This window comes from Notolepis coatsorum (assembly GCF_963971535.1).
Source record: "Notolepis coatsorum genome assembly, chromosome: 9".
Lineage (NCBI taxonomy): Eukaryota > Metazoa > Chordata > Actinopteri > Aulopiformes > Paralepididae > Notolepis > Notolepis coatsorum.
In genome coordinates this window covers 73,317,830-73,335,315 of record NC_140173.1, presented here as the reverse complement: position 1 = coordinate 73,335,315, position 17,486 = coordinate 73,317,830, and the positions used below count along the sequence as shown (strand labels likewise).

The 17,486-nt window shown below is 44.6% G+C and overlaps 1 protein-coding gene across 1 annotated transcript in view; it reads right to left on the bottom strand.

Moving 5' to 3' along the window:
* wdpcp (WD repeat containing planar cell polarity effector) overlaps positions 1-17,486 on the bottom strand; it is a gene marked incomplete at its 5' end in the record, with an annotated part of 118,208 nt that overhangs the window by 4,083 nt on the left and 96,639 nt on the right. Inside the window, 2 exons of the mRNA XM_084321911.1 lie at positions 736-865; positions 14,629-14,728. Coding sequence (XP_084178037.1) covers positions 736-865; positions 14,629-14,728 — 230 coding nt within the window. The remainder of the gene's footprint in view (positions 1-735; positions 866-14,628; positions 14,729-17,486) is intronic.

Sequence of the window (17,486 nt, the reverse complement as noted above, 5' to 3'; positions counted from 1 at the left end):
AGAGAGGAACAAGAGGAGGAGGGGGGGGGGACAGAGTCATCACTGTTGCAGTCAAACAGCCATGAAAAGAACAAGAGCTCCCTTTTATCTAATACACACAAATCCCATATAAATACTCCAATATGTTAGTTGGGCTATGACTAGGAACTATCCCCTCTGCCCCCCCCCCCCTCCCCTTCATGCAGTAACAGAGACATGGATGGCTATATTTGGACATGGAGTGTGAGTGAGTGAGTATGTGTGTGTGTGTGTGTGTGTGTGTGTGTGTGTGTGTGTGTGTGCGATACGTGTCTTTTAGTCACGCAGTTTCAGAATGTCTTTCATGTGAATGAATGTGTTAAACAATCACTCCTAAGCAGCGAGCGATGATGACTGGACTCCGGGGACCAGGGGGCCAGAGGGTGGACGTGTTACAACAGACACTGGTGGCTTTAAAAAAAGAAAACGGCTCTAAATGGGTTTAGGTCCGTCGAACCGATTCGCCGCGATTGTTATTGCAGCATAAGACCCGGAACCGATGCGGCTTTGACATTTGGAACGGCACTCGAGCGTCTTTATGCTAGAGGGTCATTTGTACTTTACCGCTCGATCATTGTGTCCAGACAGTGGCAAATAGATGGAGTTCACGAAACACTGAGAAATACACCACTGAAGAACAAAAGAGGAGGAGACATGCACTCTATCATGGAAACAGACACATGGACATACGCACACGCACACACACACAGAACCCACCGTGGCACGAGGCCATCTACAGAGGCAGGTGTCCTCTGGTTTCTGTCTGTCAGTCTGCCTGCCGGTCCGTCCGTCTGTCTCTCCCTGTGGGTGGAGCCACACACCCCGTTCCTTCCTCTGAGAGTCTCTTCTGGGACAAGAACACACACGGGTACACACACGGGTACACACACGGGTACACACACGGGTACACACACACACACACACACACAAGAGGAGGCACTCAATTACTCATTCACTGGAAGAAAAAAGAGAGATGGCCAGAGAGAAAGACAGAGACACACAGAGAGAAAGACAGAGACACAGAGAGAAAGAAAGAGGGACACAGAGAGAAAGACAGATATACAGAGACAAAGATAGAACGACAAAGGGACACAGAGAGACAGAGAAAGACAGAGAGACACAGAGAGAAATACAGAGAGACAGAGAAAGACAGATAGACAGAGAGAAATACAGAGATACACAGATAGAAAGACAGAGAGACAGAGATAGAAAGACAGAGATAAATACAGATGGACACAGAGAGAAAGACAGAGAGACACAGAGAGGGAGACAGAGAGAAAGGTAGATGGACACATAAAGAAGGACAGGGGGACACAGAGAGAAAGAAGGAGGGATACAGAGATAAAGACAGAGATAAATAGATAAAGACAGGGGGACACAGGGAGAAAGACAGAGACACAGGGAGAAGGACATGGGGACAGAGAGAGAAAGACAGAGATACACAGAGAAGGACAGGGGGACACAGAGAGAAAGACAGAGAGACACAGAGAGAAGGACAGGAGGACACAGAGAGAAAGACAGAGAGAAATACAGATACAGAGAGAGAAGAGGGTGATAGAGACAGAAGGAGCAGAGTAACGCCACAGTTCACAGGAACACACGACACACTGGAGTTAACAGGCTTTTCACTGCTCAAGACGACAGCACAAAAAAAAAACACACACACACACACAGAGGAGAGAAGGAGGAGGAGGAGGAGGAGGAGGAGAGGAAGAGGATCTTGAGATAAAGCTCCTCTCTCTTCTTCCATTGAAAGGCCCTGCAGTCATATCAGCCATTGTGAGGGGGAGACAGGCAAGGAAGCAACCAGTTGGCTTCTCCTCTTGGCTAAACGCTGCTGAAAAGAAAAGAGATACAGGAGGAGAAAGAGGAGAAAAGAGCTCCTTCCTTCACACTCACTCGCTGCTCCCCCCCACCGCACAATGCACTATCTAACCAAATCAACACACTTGTCAGCCAGACGGCTATAAGCGATTTACGCAGATATTACAAAGGGACCATTACAAAGCCCAAATATGTGTGTGTGTGTGTGTGTGAGAGATTGTGTGTGTGTGTGTGTGTGCTCCTGTACTGTATATGACATAGAGCCAAGGCGCCGTCTCTGTTCACGCAAGCAGGAACATGAATATGAGCTCACTGCGTGTAAATATCATAGTATTGTTCACACATATTACTACTGATTATCTATGGGCTCCATTTTAGAGGTATACCCAGGACTGTGCACTGAAATGTGTGTGTATATGTATCTATGTATGTGAGGGTGTGTGTGTGCATGTGTGGGTGTGTGTATGTATGTGACGGTGTGTGTGTGGGTGTGTGCGTATGTATGTGTGTGTGTGTGGGTGTGTATGTATGTGAAGGTGTGTGTGTATGTGTGTGTGTGGGGGGGGGTCACAAGCACATAACTCTCGCACCTAAAGTTACATGTATTTGTAAGGAGGGACAGAGGGTAATTATTTACATTAGCTACCTTTACTTTCATGAAAATCCTGCCTGTTTTAAAGCCAAAATTATGGTAAACCAAGATTGTTATACAAGGGAAGCCGATATATCGGCAGACAATCCATACCCGGCTGATGTGGGCTTTAAAAAGCTTGTATGGGCTTTAAAAAGCACAATCTGTAATGGTCTGTAATGGTCCAATAATTTTATTTATTTGGTCAATATTAGAAATACTTTGACCTTTTTACAAGGTGCCAAAAATACAGTTACAAGTGAACAACTAACAAGGACTTTGGTTTAACAATGTCTTTAGTTAAGACCACCATACTGACAGCAACATACATGTATGTTTGAACATGCGTCATAATGTTGTGTGCACTGTGTTTGGGTCTGACATTTGTGCAGGTGAACCGCAATATGGGCTGGCCCAAGGCATAACAGTGGCTCGGGGCCCGGGCGACAGTGGCTCAGGAGGTAGAGCAGTCGTCTGGCAATCCGGAGGTTCCCGGTTCGATTCCCGCTCCTCCCGGGCTGCCTGTCGATGTGTCCTTGAGCAAGACACTTAACCCCTAATTGCTCCCGATGAGCAGGTCGGCACCTTGCATGGTTGCCTCCGTCGTCGGTGTGTGAATGTGTGAGTGAATGGGTAAAATGTGAGCAACAAATTGTAAAGCGCTTTGGATAAAAGCGCTATATAAAAAAGCAGCCATAACATACTGTATCTCTAGGGAAACCTTGGTTTACATTAGCAAAACTATTTTACTATTGTATTTGTTTTACACAACAAGCTGAGAATGGAAGGTTACACACTCACACGTTTGAATGTCTGGTCATTTGACCATTTTCACGAGTAAACTCGTTATTGGCCGCCAAGCGGTGAGCGCCAATAACGAGTAAACTCGTTTTTAGATCCTTTGATCTTTTTCCTCTGATCCCCATTCTAAATCATCATTCTAGCCGTCCCTGGCTCATTTGCCTATGCCGATCGAATATCACCAGTTGGCAGTATCGCCTACCTTTGAACTGGAATGGCTTGGCGTGGATACACGTTTTTTTTGGTAAGGGCTCCTCCTCCTGCTTGAACAGAGATTCACATCGATCGCCTCGAAATTCTGTTGCCGAAGCGTATTTCCCATCGAAACGTGTATAGACATATACACTGGTAATCGTGATGGCGATGCGATCACTTGGAATTATTCTTTTTGGAATACCTTCTGTCTAAGGTAACTAGGTATATTCTTTTTTTTTTATCCACTTTTTCTCCCCATTTTCTATTTTTCTCCCATCACAATTTCGTATTATCCAATTCTTCCCTCCCCTGTCTTGAACGTTGCTAGACTATGCCTCCCACAGGTCGGTTGTAGTGAGGACAGAAGCCTTGCATCACGTGTCCCCTCCGGTACACGAGGAGGCAGCCTGTCGCATTTCTTCACCGCAGCAGCTTGAACTCTCAGTGGTGAGGAGTAACGCGTGGGAGGCTCACGCTGCCCCCGTCACTTCCTGCTTCCGTCGCACCGGCGTCACCAAACCGACCTGTAGGAGTCGCTGTCCACAACGTCAAATCCCCACCCACCGACTTTCCCACCCTCTAACACTTGCCAATTGTGTTAGTATGAACGACCGGCCAGCCGGTAGCAATGCCGAGAGCTGGGCTCGAACCCAGCGTCTCCTGCGTTAGTGGCGAGTGCCCTGCCCACTGCGCCAATCAGCCGCCCTAGGTAAGGTATATTCTATGTCTATTTTACTGAACCTGAAACATGTTTTTTCTAACGATCACAGTTTTGTGTTTTACCGGACGTAAAACATGCTCGACAAACACGATCACGGTTTTGAGTTAAAACAACCCCCCCCCCCCCTTGATGATGTTGTGAAGGTACATGTGTACATGGTAGGGCTGTCCCCGACTAAGGATTTGGATGGTCGACTATGATTGGCCAAAAATTGCCGTTAGTCGACTATTGGTCGACAAAAAAAATATATATAAATAAAATAAAAGTATAATATTTTTAATATTTAAAAAAAAAAAAATTATTATAATTTTTTGTATCATTCCATTTGGTCTGTGGGGGGTGCTTAATGTCTGAAGGAGTCGACTGAAGGCTTCTTGTCCTCTGCAAAAGCATGCAATTGGTCCACTGATGGATACATCTTGATAATTGTCTAGTGTGTTCATTAGACGGGGGAAATCCTCTTTCAGTGCCTCTGTGCACATTTTCGTAGGCAGTTAGCCTCTGGTATGCATGCCATTAGCGTTAGCCACGCTTCTAGGCCTATTTTCTTTTGGAAAGAATGATACAAAATTAAAATAAAAATATTTATAAATATATATTTTTTATATTCGACTAAGAGGTTGGCCAGTCGACTACGGCTCCTTTCGACCGACTAATCAACTAATAGGGGTCAGCCCTACATGGTATATACCTTTGATTTGGGAGTATTTGGGGTTTCAGGGGATCAACCAGAACGGTTTGGGTTTATTGCACATAACACATTTTATCTTGCGATCTATGGAAAAATACTGGATTATCTTGGAAATGCGCGATGTTTAGCGTGTAATAAACTACAAATTACAGTGTGTAGAAACAAACTATTTCTTCCATGTTGGACTACAAGTAGTGTCTGTCAAATGAGCCACACCATTGTCTCCACAGCTATAATACAGAACACACACACAGCTCTGCAAACATCATAAAACACAGCGAAAATGACCATTTTAAGCTGGCCTGAAGAGGCAGAGATGGGGACAGTTTATGGCGCTGAATGAGTTAATATAGCAAAACTGTCGACTTCAGTCAATGAAAACATGCTGTAGGTGTAGAAACACTGGTCATTAGAAAGCATGTGACCATAAAACACACATGAGTTCAGTGGTAAAGTAGCGTTTGTTAGGATGAGTGTATTCATTTTAATTCTGCTATTGAAACCCATATAGAAAACAACCACGTTTTTTTTATTGGTGCATTGTGAAATGTCTCAATTCATCAGAAACACACAATGTGTGGTCCTCTTGGCTATGCCACCCCAACAATGGTTAGTTCTATGCAGATGCCTCTGACTCGCACAGTAAATGTTTTAGTGCTTCGTCAAATGATGACTGTGTCTTCAGCACTGATAGAATCCAAAAGGAGAAAAGAGAGAGAAAAAGAGCTCACGTCATGTACAAACATAAGATGCATGGATGACATGCCTTTGAGAAGCTCACCAGTGACTCAAAGGGTTAAATATTCAACTCATCTTTAGCTGTCAGTTAACAGTTCCTGTCTAAGGGCTGAAATGTTGTACTTGACATAAAGTGTATTGCCAGTAAAGTGTGTGGGAGTTTTCTTCTCTTGCTCATGGACATCTACTCCTACGCACCTGTCCAAAAGAAACTGAAGGGGTGCGTGAACATTTTCCTAATATTAACAGTCCCTAAAAGCATCTATTTTGCCCTATTTATTCTTTATTCTTATTTTTATTCTTATTCGTGACTTTTGTTTTTGACTACCTAAATGTTTACCGTTTACTGTGAGCGATCTGTAGTGCTGAAATTCCCTCGGGATAAATAAAGGATTTCTATTCTATCTATTCTATTCTATCCTGTTTGAACCTGTGTGTGATACAGAACCTTTTTCAAATAATCTTTTTTGCTATTTAAAATTTGACATGTCTCGTTAAAAAGGTCCTACGGAATATTTAAAAATAACAAATCTGTATTATTTTTTTTTAACTGCGGTATAGCAAATTATATATGGGCTTCTTAAGGCCAAATTATATGCAGCAGCTTCAATTAAATACGATTATTTTTTATTTATTTTTAATGATATTTTCCACCCTTCTTTTTCCGCTTTTCTCCCCTCCCAATGTTAGTCGTTATGCCAATTCCCAATCCCCTTCCTGGTCGTTGCGCACTCTACCCCCTACCGTCGGTCTGGGAGGGCGGAGACTATCACATGCTTCCTCCGACACATGTGTACCCAGCCCACCACTTCTTTTCACCTGGCAGCGCGGACTCTCACTGGGAGAGTGTAACGTGTTTTCTTTTTTTTATTATTATTTTTTAAACAAACATATAAACAAACATGACAACACACGATAAGATATACAAGCATTAATTAACAGTGCATATCCAATGAAATCACCATTTAGTTAAGATGTTTACTCATACTAAAATCACGATATATTATTTTCTCCATTGTTGCCGCCATCTTTACTTGGAAAAAGAACTAAACAAAACTGACACAATGCACTGTGTTGTGGGTTATATCTAGGACTGGAGTGAACAGACTGCTCCCTCTGAGGTCGAGGGTGCCCTATAGTGAACTTGACCTGCATTATTTATGGACGGGACCGACACTTTGTGATGTGAGAAGAACGACATTTGGGTTTCAATGGCGATTCCCCGAGCGGTGAGGGCGATGGATGAGGGTGACGGCTGAGGGTGATGGATAAGGACGATGGATGAGGGCGATGGATGATGATGATGGAGAGGACGATGGAGCGTAACAGAAAGAAGCATTTTGTATAAAAGTATTCTGTACTTCTGTATGACAACTATTAAAGAAACTTGAACTTGAAACTTGGATGAGGGCGATGGATGAGAGCGATGGATGAGGGTGATGGCTGAGGGTGATGGCTGAGGGGACAAAGGGTACATGAATGGGATCCGGCCAGGATCTTACCTGCACGAGTGTCTGCGGTCTGTCTGGATATAGAAAATGTATGAATGTTTGCAAATGTTCATGCTAGTTTTACGTGTGTGTACTTGGAAGCCAGGGCAGAGTCTAATGGTGAGGGACTGTCAGGGGCTGTGTGTGTGTGTGTGTGTGTGTGTGTGTGTGTGTGTGTGTGTGTGTGTGTGTGTGTGTGTGTGTGTGTGTGTGTGTGTGTGTGTGTGTGTGTGTGTGTGTGTGTGTGTGTGTGTGTGTGTGTGTGTGTGTGTGTGTGTGTGTGTGTGTGTGTGTGTGTGTGTAAAGTGAGACACCTGTTCACTGGAGCCCTGTGCTAGAAGCTATAGCTACTCATTGTCTATTTATGACCTGGCCTCTTTGCTGCATATGTAACGGATGGACTTCCGATGTTGTGAAGTGACTGGGGCGAGTAGCGGTGCTATGGGTTAAACTCACTGTCACTCAAAAGACACATAGACATGGCGGCCGGGTAGCGCAGCGGACTAAGCGTCTGTCTACCACCGCAGATACACTGGTATCGAATCCGGCTGTCAGCGGTACCTCCGGCTTGGCCGGTCGTCATACTGACACAATTGGCAGTGTCAGCGGGAGGGGAGTCGGTGGGGTGGTATCCTGATCGTTGTAAACAGCGACTCCTACAGGTCGGTCAGGGCGCCTGCACAGCGAGGAAGGGGTCTGAGTGAGGTAGTGTGCCCTCCCACGCGTTACACTCACCCAATGAGAGTCCTCGCTGCCAGGTGAAAAGAGGCTGCTGGCTGTCTCCTATGTATCGGAGGAAGCATGTGATAGACTTCAGGGCTCCCTAGACCGGCAAGTAGGGGGCAAATGCACGTAACGACCAGGAAGGGGAGGGGGGAATTGGCATAACGACTAAATTGGGATGGGAGGAAAATACAGAAAAATAGGAGGAGGAAAAAGTAGATAAAAAAAAAAAGACACATAGACATATTACAAAGCAGTGAGTTCACTTCTTGGTATAGCGGTCTGTGCTGTTGCCCGTGGTGTGGGAGACCACGGGTTCGAAACTCCCTCAGGGCATCGAAGTTTAAGGTGACGATGTCACAACCGTTACATATATATAGCAATATATAGGAAGAGGGCACTCAGCCGCGAAAATTAATAGGAGGCCATGTCCTCAATGAGAACCCAACGCATGTTATTCATGAAATGACATGTGCAATAGCAATACACAGGAATGTCAATCTCAATATTGTAAATTTGTATAGTATAATATACAATAGTATATAGTAGGTGCAGCTCAATAAATTAGAATATCGTGGAAAAGTCTATATATTTAGCTGTATTGATGCAGTCATTTGTGCAAAAGGAGCCCCAACCAAGTACTGAGTGAACATACATGAACATACTTTTCAGAAGACCGACATTTCTATATACAAAAGAAAAATACATCTATTTTAAATTTTTTATTGGAGATACAGACTTTTGGGCTTTCATGAGCTGTAAGACATAATCATCAAAATTAAAACAAATAAAGGCTTAAAATATTTCACTTTGTGTGTAATGAATCTATAATCTACAAGAGTTTCACTTTTTGAATTGAATTACTGAAATAAAATAACTTTTCCACGATATTCTAATTTATCGAGCTGCACCTGTATATAGTATAGTATATTTTCTCAATCTGATATCAAAACTAGCCAAATCGTTAGCTTAGCTTAACCTCATCTGTAAATGGTCAAAAAAGGTTAAATACATCATCATGCATTGCACCCAAAATATTACATTATTTTTATTCATTAATTCATTATAATTATTATTATATATATATTTTTTTCCAAGATCAGCTCAATGACATTCCGAGTTTAAAATGTCAATATGTTTCTAAGACCTTAAACATGGCAAATCTGTTGCTCAATCAAATAAGCCTCCTCTACTCTTACTGGTATAAGCAATTTTACGTCTCCCTCCATTCATTTGGTAGAGTTCATTTCTCCCAGAGCTGGTGAGAGAAGCAGGCAGGGAGAGAGTCCCGCCTCGGTTCCTCTATGTCTCAGTTAATTAATATGCTCCGTCTGCTTATTCCTGTGCAATCGAAAAGAACCCTGCTAACACACACTCACATAGACACGCACGCACACACACACACACACACACACACACACACACACACACACACACACACACACACACACACACACACACACACACACACACACACACACACACACACACACACACACACACACACACACACACACACACACACACACACACACACACACACACACACACACACACACACACACACACACACACACACACACACACGTACTCTTGCCTGTGACACTGCATATACGTTTGTGTGTGTTTGCTTGTTTGCTTGTTTATAAAAACCCTGAAACCCACACGCTCTATTAATCAATCTACCCATTGATATGCTTGGCTAACATGTGTGTGCATCTCTGTGTGTATACTCTGCGTGCACACACACACACACACACGCACGTGCACGCGCGCACACACACACACGCGCATGCATTGATCAAGCCGGCAAGGCAGTGGGGCGAGCTAGTCTGGCTTGGCTGGAAGGACAGTGGCCCCCAATAGGCCCCTGTAGGGCCATTGGGGAGTCCAAACGCACACGCTAACATCTAATTGGTGCATTTGAACCATTAACATCTCCAAAGTGCTTCTGAGAAGGCCTTCGCTTATTTTCCTCTATCAGCCCCCCCTCCCTCCCTGCCGCTGTCCAAGGATAGGATACGCTCCAGGTGAAAGAGGCAAATCATCGAGGACATAATTAAGAGGCTTAAGAGGAGGATCGGCATAAATGTGTGTGTGCGTGTGTGTGTGTGTGTGGGGGTGCTATGCAATGCATCATATTAGAAAGGAGATGACTGCATGCAAACACACAGACAGATCTACAGATACACAAATGCTTGTTTCCACGTGCACGTGTGCACACGCACACACAGCCTCAGGTTTTGACCTTACTGTGGAGTTAAAGACCTCGCTGGCCTTATTTGTCTGCATGTATCAAACCCCCGGCCATTATAGGGGGCCCGTCCTCTATTTGAGTACCCTCCACTATTAGAGGATTTACGGTATATATATTTTTTCAAGATCAGCTCAATGACATTCCGAGTTACTCCGCGTTACTCCTCGCCACTGAGAGTCCGCGCTGACTGGTGAAAAGATGCGACAGGCTGCCTCCTCGTGTACCGGAGGGGACACGTGATGCAAGGCTTCTATCCTCACTACAGCCGACCAGTGGGAGGCATAGTCTAGCAACGTTCAAGACAGGGGAGGGGATAATTGGCAATATGAAATTGGGATGGGAGAAGAATAGAAAAATAAGGAGAAAAAGTGGATCAAAAAAAGAAGATCCGATAATCAGGCGAAAAATGTATAAAAAGGAAATGTACGGATGAAAAAATAATCAGTGTTTTGCACGTTGATCAGAAGCAGCTCAATGAGACTCGACAGCGTTATTAGACCCATAGCTATACTATAAAATATAGGTTTAGGTCTACAAAGTACAACTACGTTTACATGGGGTTAATGGACGGCAAGGCCAGGTCACGTCTATTCGAATCCCAACCGGTTCATGCTTCCGCGTTTGCGTTTTGCGCTCTGATTGGCCACTGATGTTTCTGGTCGCACCAATCATGTGACGGCAAGTTCTTTCGCCGGTTAAGCTTAGGCACTCTTTCGAAGTTGGTTAAGGTTAGAGTTTGTCTTAGAGCAGGGCGATAGAACGCCAGCCCTGATTCCAAACTCTAACCTTAACCAACTTCGAAAGAGTCGCCTAAGCTTAACCAGTGATAAACTAGGCGTTAGGTAGTTTGCTGCTGGTCGAGGCGGAAATGGGCGCGTCACGCGATTGGGCGCACATGTCACATGACCAGAAACGTCCGTGGCCAATCAGATCGCACCAGAAACGGCAGTGGCCAATCAGATTAGCAAACACGAACGCGGAAGCATGAACCGGTTGGGATTCAAATAGACGCGGCCAGGTCACTTCCCGGAAGGGGCGTGGCACTCAAAGTGTTAATAAGATGAACAGTGGCATGAACGAACGATTCGCCAAACTGGAGATCTTTTGAGATCTTTTGATCTTTTTTGGAGAAACTTTGACATCTGTTGTTTTTTCATTTTTTGTTTATACTATGTTTTTAATTAACTATGTTCTATTTTTATCTTATTTTTATTCTGTATTTTATTTGTTTTACTAATAACTATTTTATTTTTTAACTATGTTTTAACCCTGTAGTGTAGCACTTTGGGATCCCAGCGAACAAAAAGTGCATTACAAATTCAATCTATTATTATTATTATTATCGCATGTCCCCTCCGATACATGTGCAGGCAGCCAGTCGCATCTTTTCACCTGCCAGTGTAGCCGGTTCAAAGCTGAACCTGCCACTACTTCGACCATGCCTTGAGTGGGAGTCGAACCCCGGGCGTCCGCACCGGGGCCAGCATCGCAAACCGCTGCGCCAAGAAAGGAATTCCCTACTAAGCGCTCAGTTTTGGATGCCTCTGGGGAGTGAGTTTTACTTCTATGTGCCGTAGTCACACTATCGCGGCACATATCCGTTACATTCACCCCCCCTAAACTCACCCCACCCAAGGCATCCGGGTCACGGCACCACTGTCGCCGGTTCAACGCTGAACCTGCCACTACTTCGACCATGCCTTGAGTGGGAGTCGAACCCCGCATCGCAAACCGCTGGGCCAAGAAAGGAATTCCCTACTAAGCGCTCAGTTTTGGATGCCTCTGGGGAGTGAGTTTTACTTCTATGTGCCGTAGTCACACTATCGCGGCACATATCCGTTACACCAGCGCGGACTCTCATTTGGCGAGGAGTAACGTGTAGGAGGCTCACACTGCCCCCGCCATTTTCCTGTCTCTGCTGTGCAGGCGCCCCAACCGACCTGTAGGAGTCGCTGTTTACAACGTCCAGATTACCACCCATCGACTTCCCACCCGCTAACTCTGCCAATTGAGTTAGTATGACGGCCGGCCCAAGCCGGAGGCAACGCCGACAGCCGGATTCGATACCGGTGTCTCGTGCGTTGGTGACGAGCGCAATGTCCGCTGCGCCACCCAGCCACCACCCTGTTTTATCTTTTTAAACTTAAAAATACTCCTGCTGTTTTTTATTTCATCCGGTAGATTGTTCCAGAGTTTCACTCCTTTAACTGACACACTTTTTTTTATCCACTTTTTCTCCTCCTATTTTTCTTGTATTTTCCTCCCATCCCAGTTTTTAGTCGTTATGCCAATTCCCCCCTCCCCTTCCTGGTCGTTACGCGCATTTGCCCCCTACTTGCCAGTCTAGGGAGCCCTGAAGTCTATCACATGCTTCCTCCGATACATAGGAGACAGCCAGCAGCCTCTTTTCACCTGGCAGCGAGGACTCTCATTGGGTGAGTGTAACGCGTGGGAGGGCACACTACCTCACCTAGATCCCTTCCTCGCTGTGCAGGCGCCCTGACCGACCTGTAGGAGTCGCTGTTTACAACGACCAGATTACCACCCACCGGCTTCCCTCCCGCTGACCCTGCCAATCGTGTTAGTATGGACGACCGACCAAGCCGGAGGCACCGCTGACAGCTGTATTCGATACCAGTGTCTCTGCGGTGGTAGACAGACGCTTAGTCCGCTGCGCTACCCGGCCGCCACACAGACATACTTTTAAGTGTGATTCGAGCTCTAGGCTGTTTCAAATTGAGTGCTCTTCTTAAATTATACCTCACCTCTCGTTCTTTAAACAAAATTTGTAAGTTACTTGGCAGTTGATAACTTCTAGCTTTAAAAACTATCTCTGCTGTTTTAAGGTCAACTGTGAACTGTGAATGTTCCTTACACACCCATTGGCTCAAGAAACCCATTGGCTCAGAAAATGTATGTATGTATGTGCAACGGTTGTGACAACGTCACCTCAAACTTCGATGCCTGAGGGAGATTCGAACATGGGTCTGCCACGCCGCGTGCAACAACACAGACCACTATACCAAGAGGTGAATTCACTTCTTTGTACCGTGTCTATGCGTCTTTTGAGGATGTGAGAGTGAGTTTAACCCATAGCACCGCTACTCACCCCAGCCCTTCTTGACTGCGCTTCACGATACCATCCGTTACACTCACCCTCCTTAAACTCACTCCACTCCACCCAAGGCATCCGGGTCACGGCACCATTGTAACGGTTGTGACAACGTCACCTCAAACTTCGATGCCCCGAGGGAGATTCAAACACAGTTTAACCCATATCACCGCTACTCACCCCAGCCCTTTGTGACTGTGCTTCACGGTACCATCCTAGCACCGCTACTCACCCCAGCCCTTCTTGACTGCGCTTCACGATACCATCCGTTACATATGTATGTATGTATGTATGTATGTATGTATGTATGTATGTATGTATGTATGTATGGGGTGGGAATCGCCAGAGACCTCACGATACGATACTATCGCGATACTTGCATCACAATACGATCGTTGCGATACTTGCGTCACGATATAATTTAATTTATTACCTTTTTTCAACTGCAAAGTAAAACTTTGTCAACATGTTTTATCTAATAAAATAAAGTTCAGTCTGTTCATCTCACTTCAATCATTCTTATTGCAGAACATGGCATTTTCTCAAGCAGACAGATGTAAACACTGTAATCTGTGTTGCATGTACCTGACAAACTGAACTGTTTGTATTACAGTCATATTTCAACTTAACTGAATGCACATGTGTGTGTGTGGACTATTGTACTATTACAGGTATAGAAATGAACAATGCAACTTCCTTATATTTTTTTTTAATTTTCTTTAAAAAAAAGAAATTGTATGAATAATTAAATATCGATACTTGGCGTCCCTGTATCGATACAGTATCGCCACGCAAAGTATCACGATACTACTACGTATCGATTTCCCCCCCCCACCCCATGTATGTATGTATGCATGTGTGGCCCTGTGTGTGATGTGTGTGTGTGCGTATGCGTGTGTGCGTGTGTGTATGTGTGTGTGTATATGTATGTGTATGTGTGTGTGTGTGTGTGTGTGTGTGTGTATGTGTGTGTGTGTGCGTGTGTGTATGTGTGTGTGTGTGTGTGTGTGTGTGTGTGTGTGTGTGTGTGTGTGTGTGTGTGTGTGTGTGATCAGGAACCCAGGCTGATCCCCTCTGGTATGTGGTCTGCAGAGTGTGTGTCAAAGTGCAGCAGCACAGCCTGAAGTTGGGCAACAAAAGCTGGACCTTCCAATGTTTTTGTTCTCTTTCACTAAAACGTTGATCCCTTAAACAAATGCCTTTAGCTTTAGGCTCAATTTACATTTTACACATATTAAAGTTTAATTAGGAAACATTTGCTCAACTTGTGCTTATATCTCACCATTAAATCCCAGTGTATCATCATCAAAATACAACAGACCCCAAAGAACGTGAACTGTCCATTTTATTTTTATTTTATTTTTATTACATGAGAATATCCAGACGGTCACATTTGGTGTCTCTTGTGGGACATTGTGTTCTCTTACCCGTGCCTGTCATGTCCTGGGCGTCCATTTCATTAGCTTTCTTCTCTGCCACGTCCGCTAGCACCACCTCTCCCTTATCACCCGCCACATAATGGAGATCCTTTGAAGGTAATGCAAGAAAGAAAGAGACGTGAACGTTAATCTAAAATGAATCTAGGCTCCAATGACAATAGTTATATATTTTTTTGCTTCGTCTGGAGAAGGAAGAAACAGATAAAAAAAAAACGAGCCTTTTGAAGCTAACATCAGAAAGCTCACCGGTGGATGAAATGCCTCTTCCTCAAAAAAACTTTGAAATCAGCTGCTTCGCCCCAAACCCCCCCCCTCACCGGTTTGAACTGGTGGATGTTATCTGGCACGTTTTAAAAGTGGGTGAGGTGATGGCTCACCTTTCAGGGAGGGTGGTATTCTTTCTTTATGCAGAAACACATCCAGCCGTGCATATTGCTATATCAGCCCCTGACAATATTGGACACAGCGTGTATTCTCTGTATCTCTCTGTTTGAGTCTCGACTGGCCATAGAGGGAGATAATATTGCTAAATGGTGTCGGAGGGTGGTTGAGTTGGAGCTTAAGCCTGCATACTATTACATAAATAAACACACTGCATCAGACAGCATCCTTGTATTAGGTCTTTGTAGGCTACACACAGGGTGGGTCAATTAATTCTCTATTCAAAGCATTTACAAGGTAGATTTACTTCAAAGATATCTTGGTATGTATATATCCCATGTGTCATAGTAAAATTAAATGCTGTTTTAATTGCCACTCTGAATTGATTGAATAAATAAAAGTGAACTGAGCCCAACCCTACAAGGCCCATATTGTATGACTGACAGTAGCAGAATATGAACATGAATGAATAAAAGGGAACATGTTCCAACTTTGTTTGCCTCTGGAAATCAAACTTTTTACATGTTAATGAAGGTCCGTCTCCATCTAATCCATATAATAAGAATCTCCACTCGAGAGTCATTGACTGGCTTCTCACCCAAGTGTCAACAGTCACGACAATCTACAGATTCTTCCCTAATGGTATCCAATGAGGGGTTCCAGTAAGTGGCACAGGGTTTCCTGGGGCTGAGCGCAGGGCCTCAGGGCCCATCAAAGGGTAGGGCACGTTAAGGAAAGCCTTCCGCCTCGGCGACATCACACGGCCCCTGCACCGTGACTCGGGGATAGCCGTCGCTAGCCCCCAGCTGGCTAATGCCGGCCCCCCTAGCTGAGCTGCACCCGGCACTAATACCCACATTGTAACCATACTTTTGTAACGTTACCCCCGGAGGAAGAAAGAAAAGAGGGATGATAGGTTCCAGAGGAGGTGGGGAGCGGAGAGTGGGAGAGAGAAAGAGGGAGGATTCAGAGAGGGAGGGAAGAGAGAGAGAGACAAAGAGAGAGACAAAGAGAGAAAGAGAGAGAGACAGACAAAGAGAGAGAGAGACAGAGAAGAGAGAGAGAGAGAGAGAGAGAGAGAGAGAGAGAGAGAGAGAGAGAGAGAGAGAGAGAGAGAGAGAGAGAGAGAGAGAGAGAGAGAGAGAGAGAGAGAGAGAGAGAGAGTATGAATGCGTGCGGATTGGGTAATTATAGTTTGGTCTCTGCCCTCTATGGTGCACATGTGAAAATGGCAGACACAACAAATGGTCTTAAAAAATAGACCAAATCAGCTCTGGGGAAGACGACGACGACTGATTCAGCCTACGTGAATGAGAACAGGGCCCTTCAGTTAGATGTGAGTGAGGAATCCTAATTGATAATAAACAAAACAGCGGAAGATTAAACAGGAGAGAGAGAGAGAGAGAGAGAGAGAGAGAGAGAGCGAAGGGAAAGGGAGGGGAGGGAGGGAGGGAGGAGAGAGACAGCACGAGAGAGAGAAAACTAAAAAGAGAAGTAAAGAGAGGGTGAAAAAAGATACGAGAGGTTCGTGATTGTGTGCAAGAGAGAGAGAGGAGGGAGGGAGGGAGGGGAAAAGGGAGAGAGAGAGAGAGAAAGAGAAACCAGATGACAGAAAAAGCAGAACAATATAAACATTTGACGTTGGGACGCTTTATTCCAGCTTAGCCCCTCATAATACTGTCTGAATCTGGAGAGAGAGCAAGAATAAATGACCGAACAAACGGGGGAGAAAGAGATAGAGAGAGAGAGAGAGAGAGAGAGAGAGAGGAGTATCAGACGACTAAGAGGGGATAACAATAATACTGCACATAAAACCATCAGATATTACACCTCTTATTCCCTGACGCTCAAACGCGACACTAATCTTATTTATATAAGAGCTTTAGGGGCTGCAGCACGCCAGCTAACCGCGCTGATAAAGAGGGCTATTTTAGTAGCTTTTTTTTTTTTTTTTTTTTTTTTTTTTAAGAGGCCGATGACGATATTGACTGATATTTGGGCTGCCTCCAAATGAGTGAGGCTTGAGGATTACGTTAACTGGCACACAGCGATGCATATGGGGACATTAATAGACAGACTCATGTCTGTACATTTGCGATCTGACATTCAGGGCTGCATTACATACTTCGGCTATTGTCAAATAAAATGAAGGGGAAGTGCGCACACATGCATGGGCAGCTGAATGACCATGTAAATGTAATGGATGATGACCATTTAAGACACCGACACACATGTACACATAAATAGTCATGTCTGAAGGGCTGCCCTTCATAGTCCATTAGTCCATTAATGAGGTGGTTTGGTTTTAATCAACCAGGACTTTGTTAGTCAATTAGTCCATTTCTATGCTTGTTTCCACGCTGAATGAGTTATCTCCTGAAAATGATATAGCACACCTCTGGTAAGCACTAGATTTTTTTTTTTTTTGGTCCACTTTTTCTCCCATTTTTCTATATTTTCTCCCA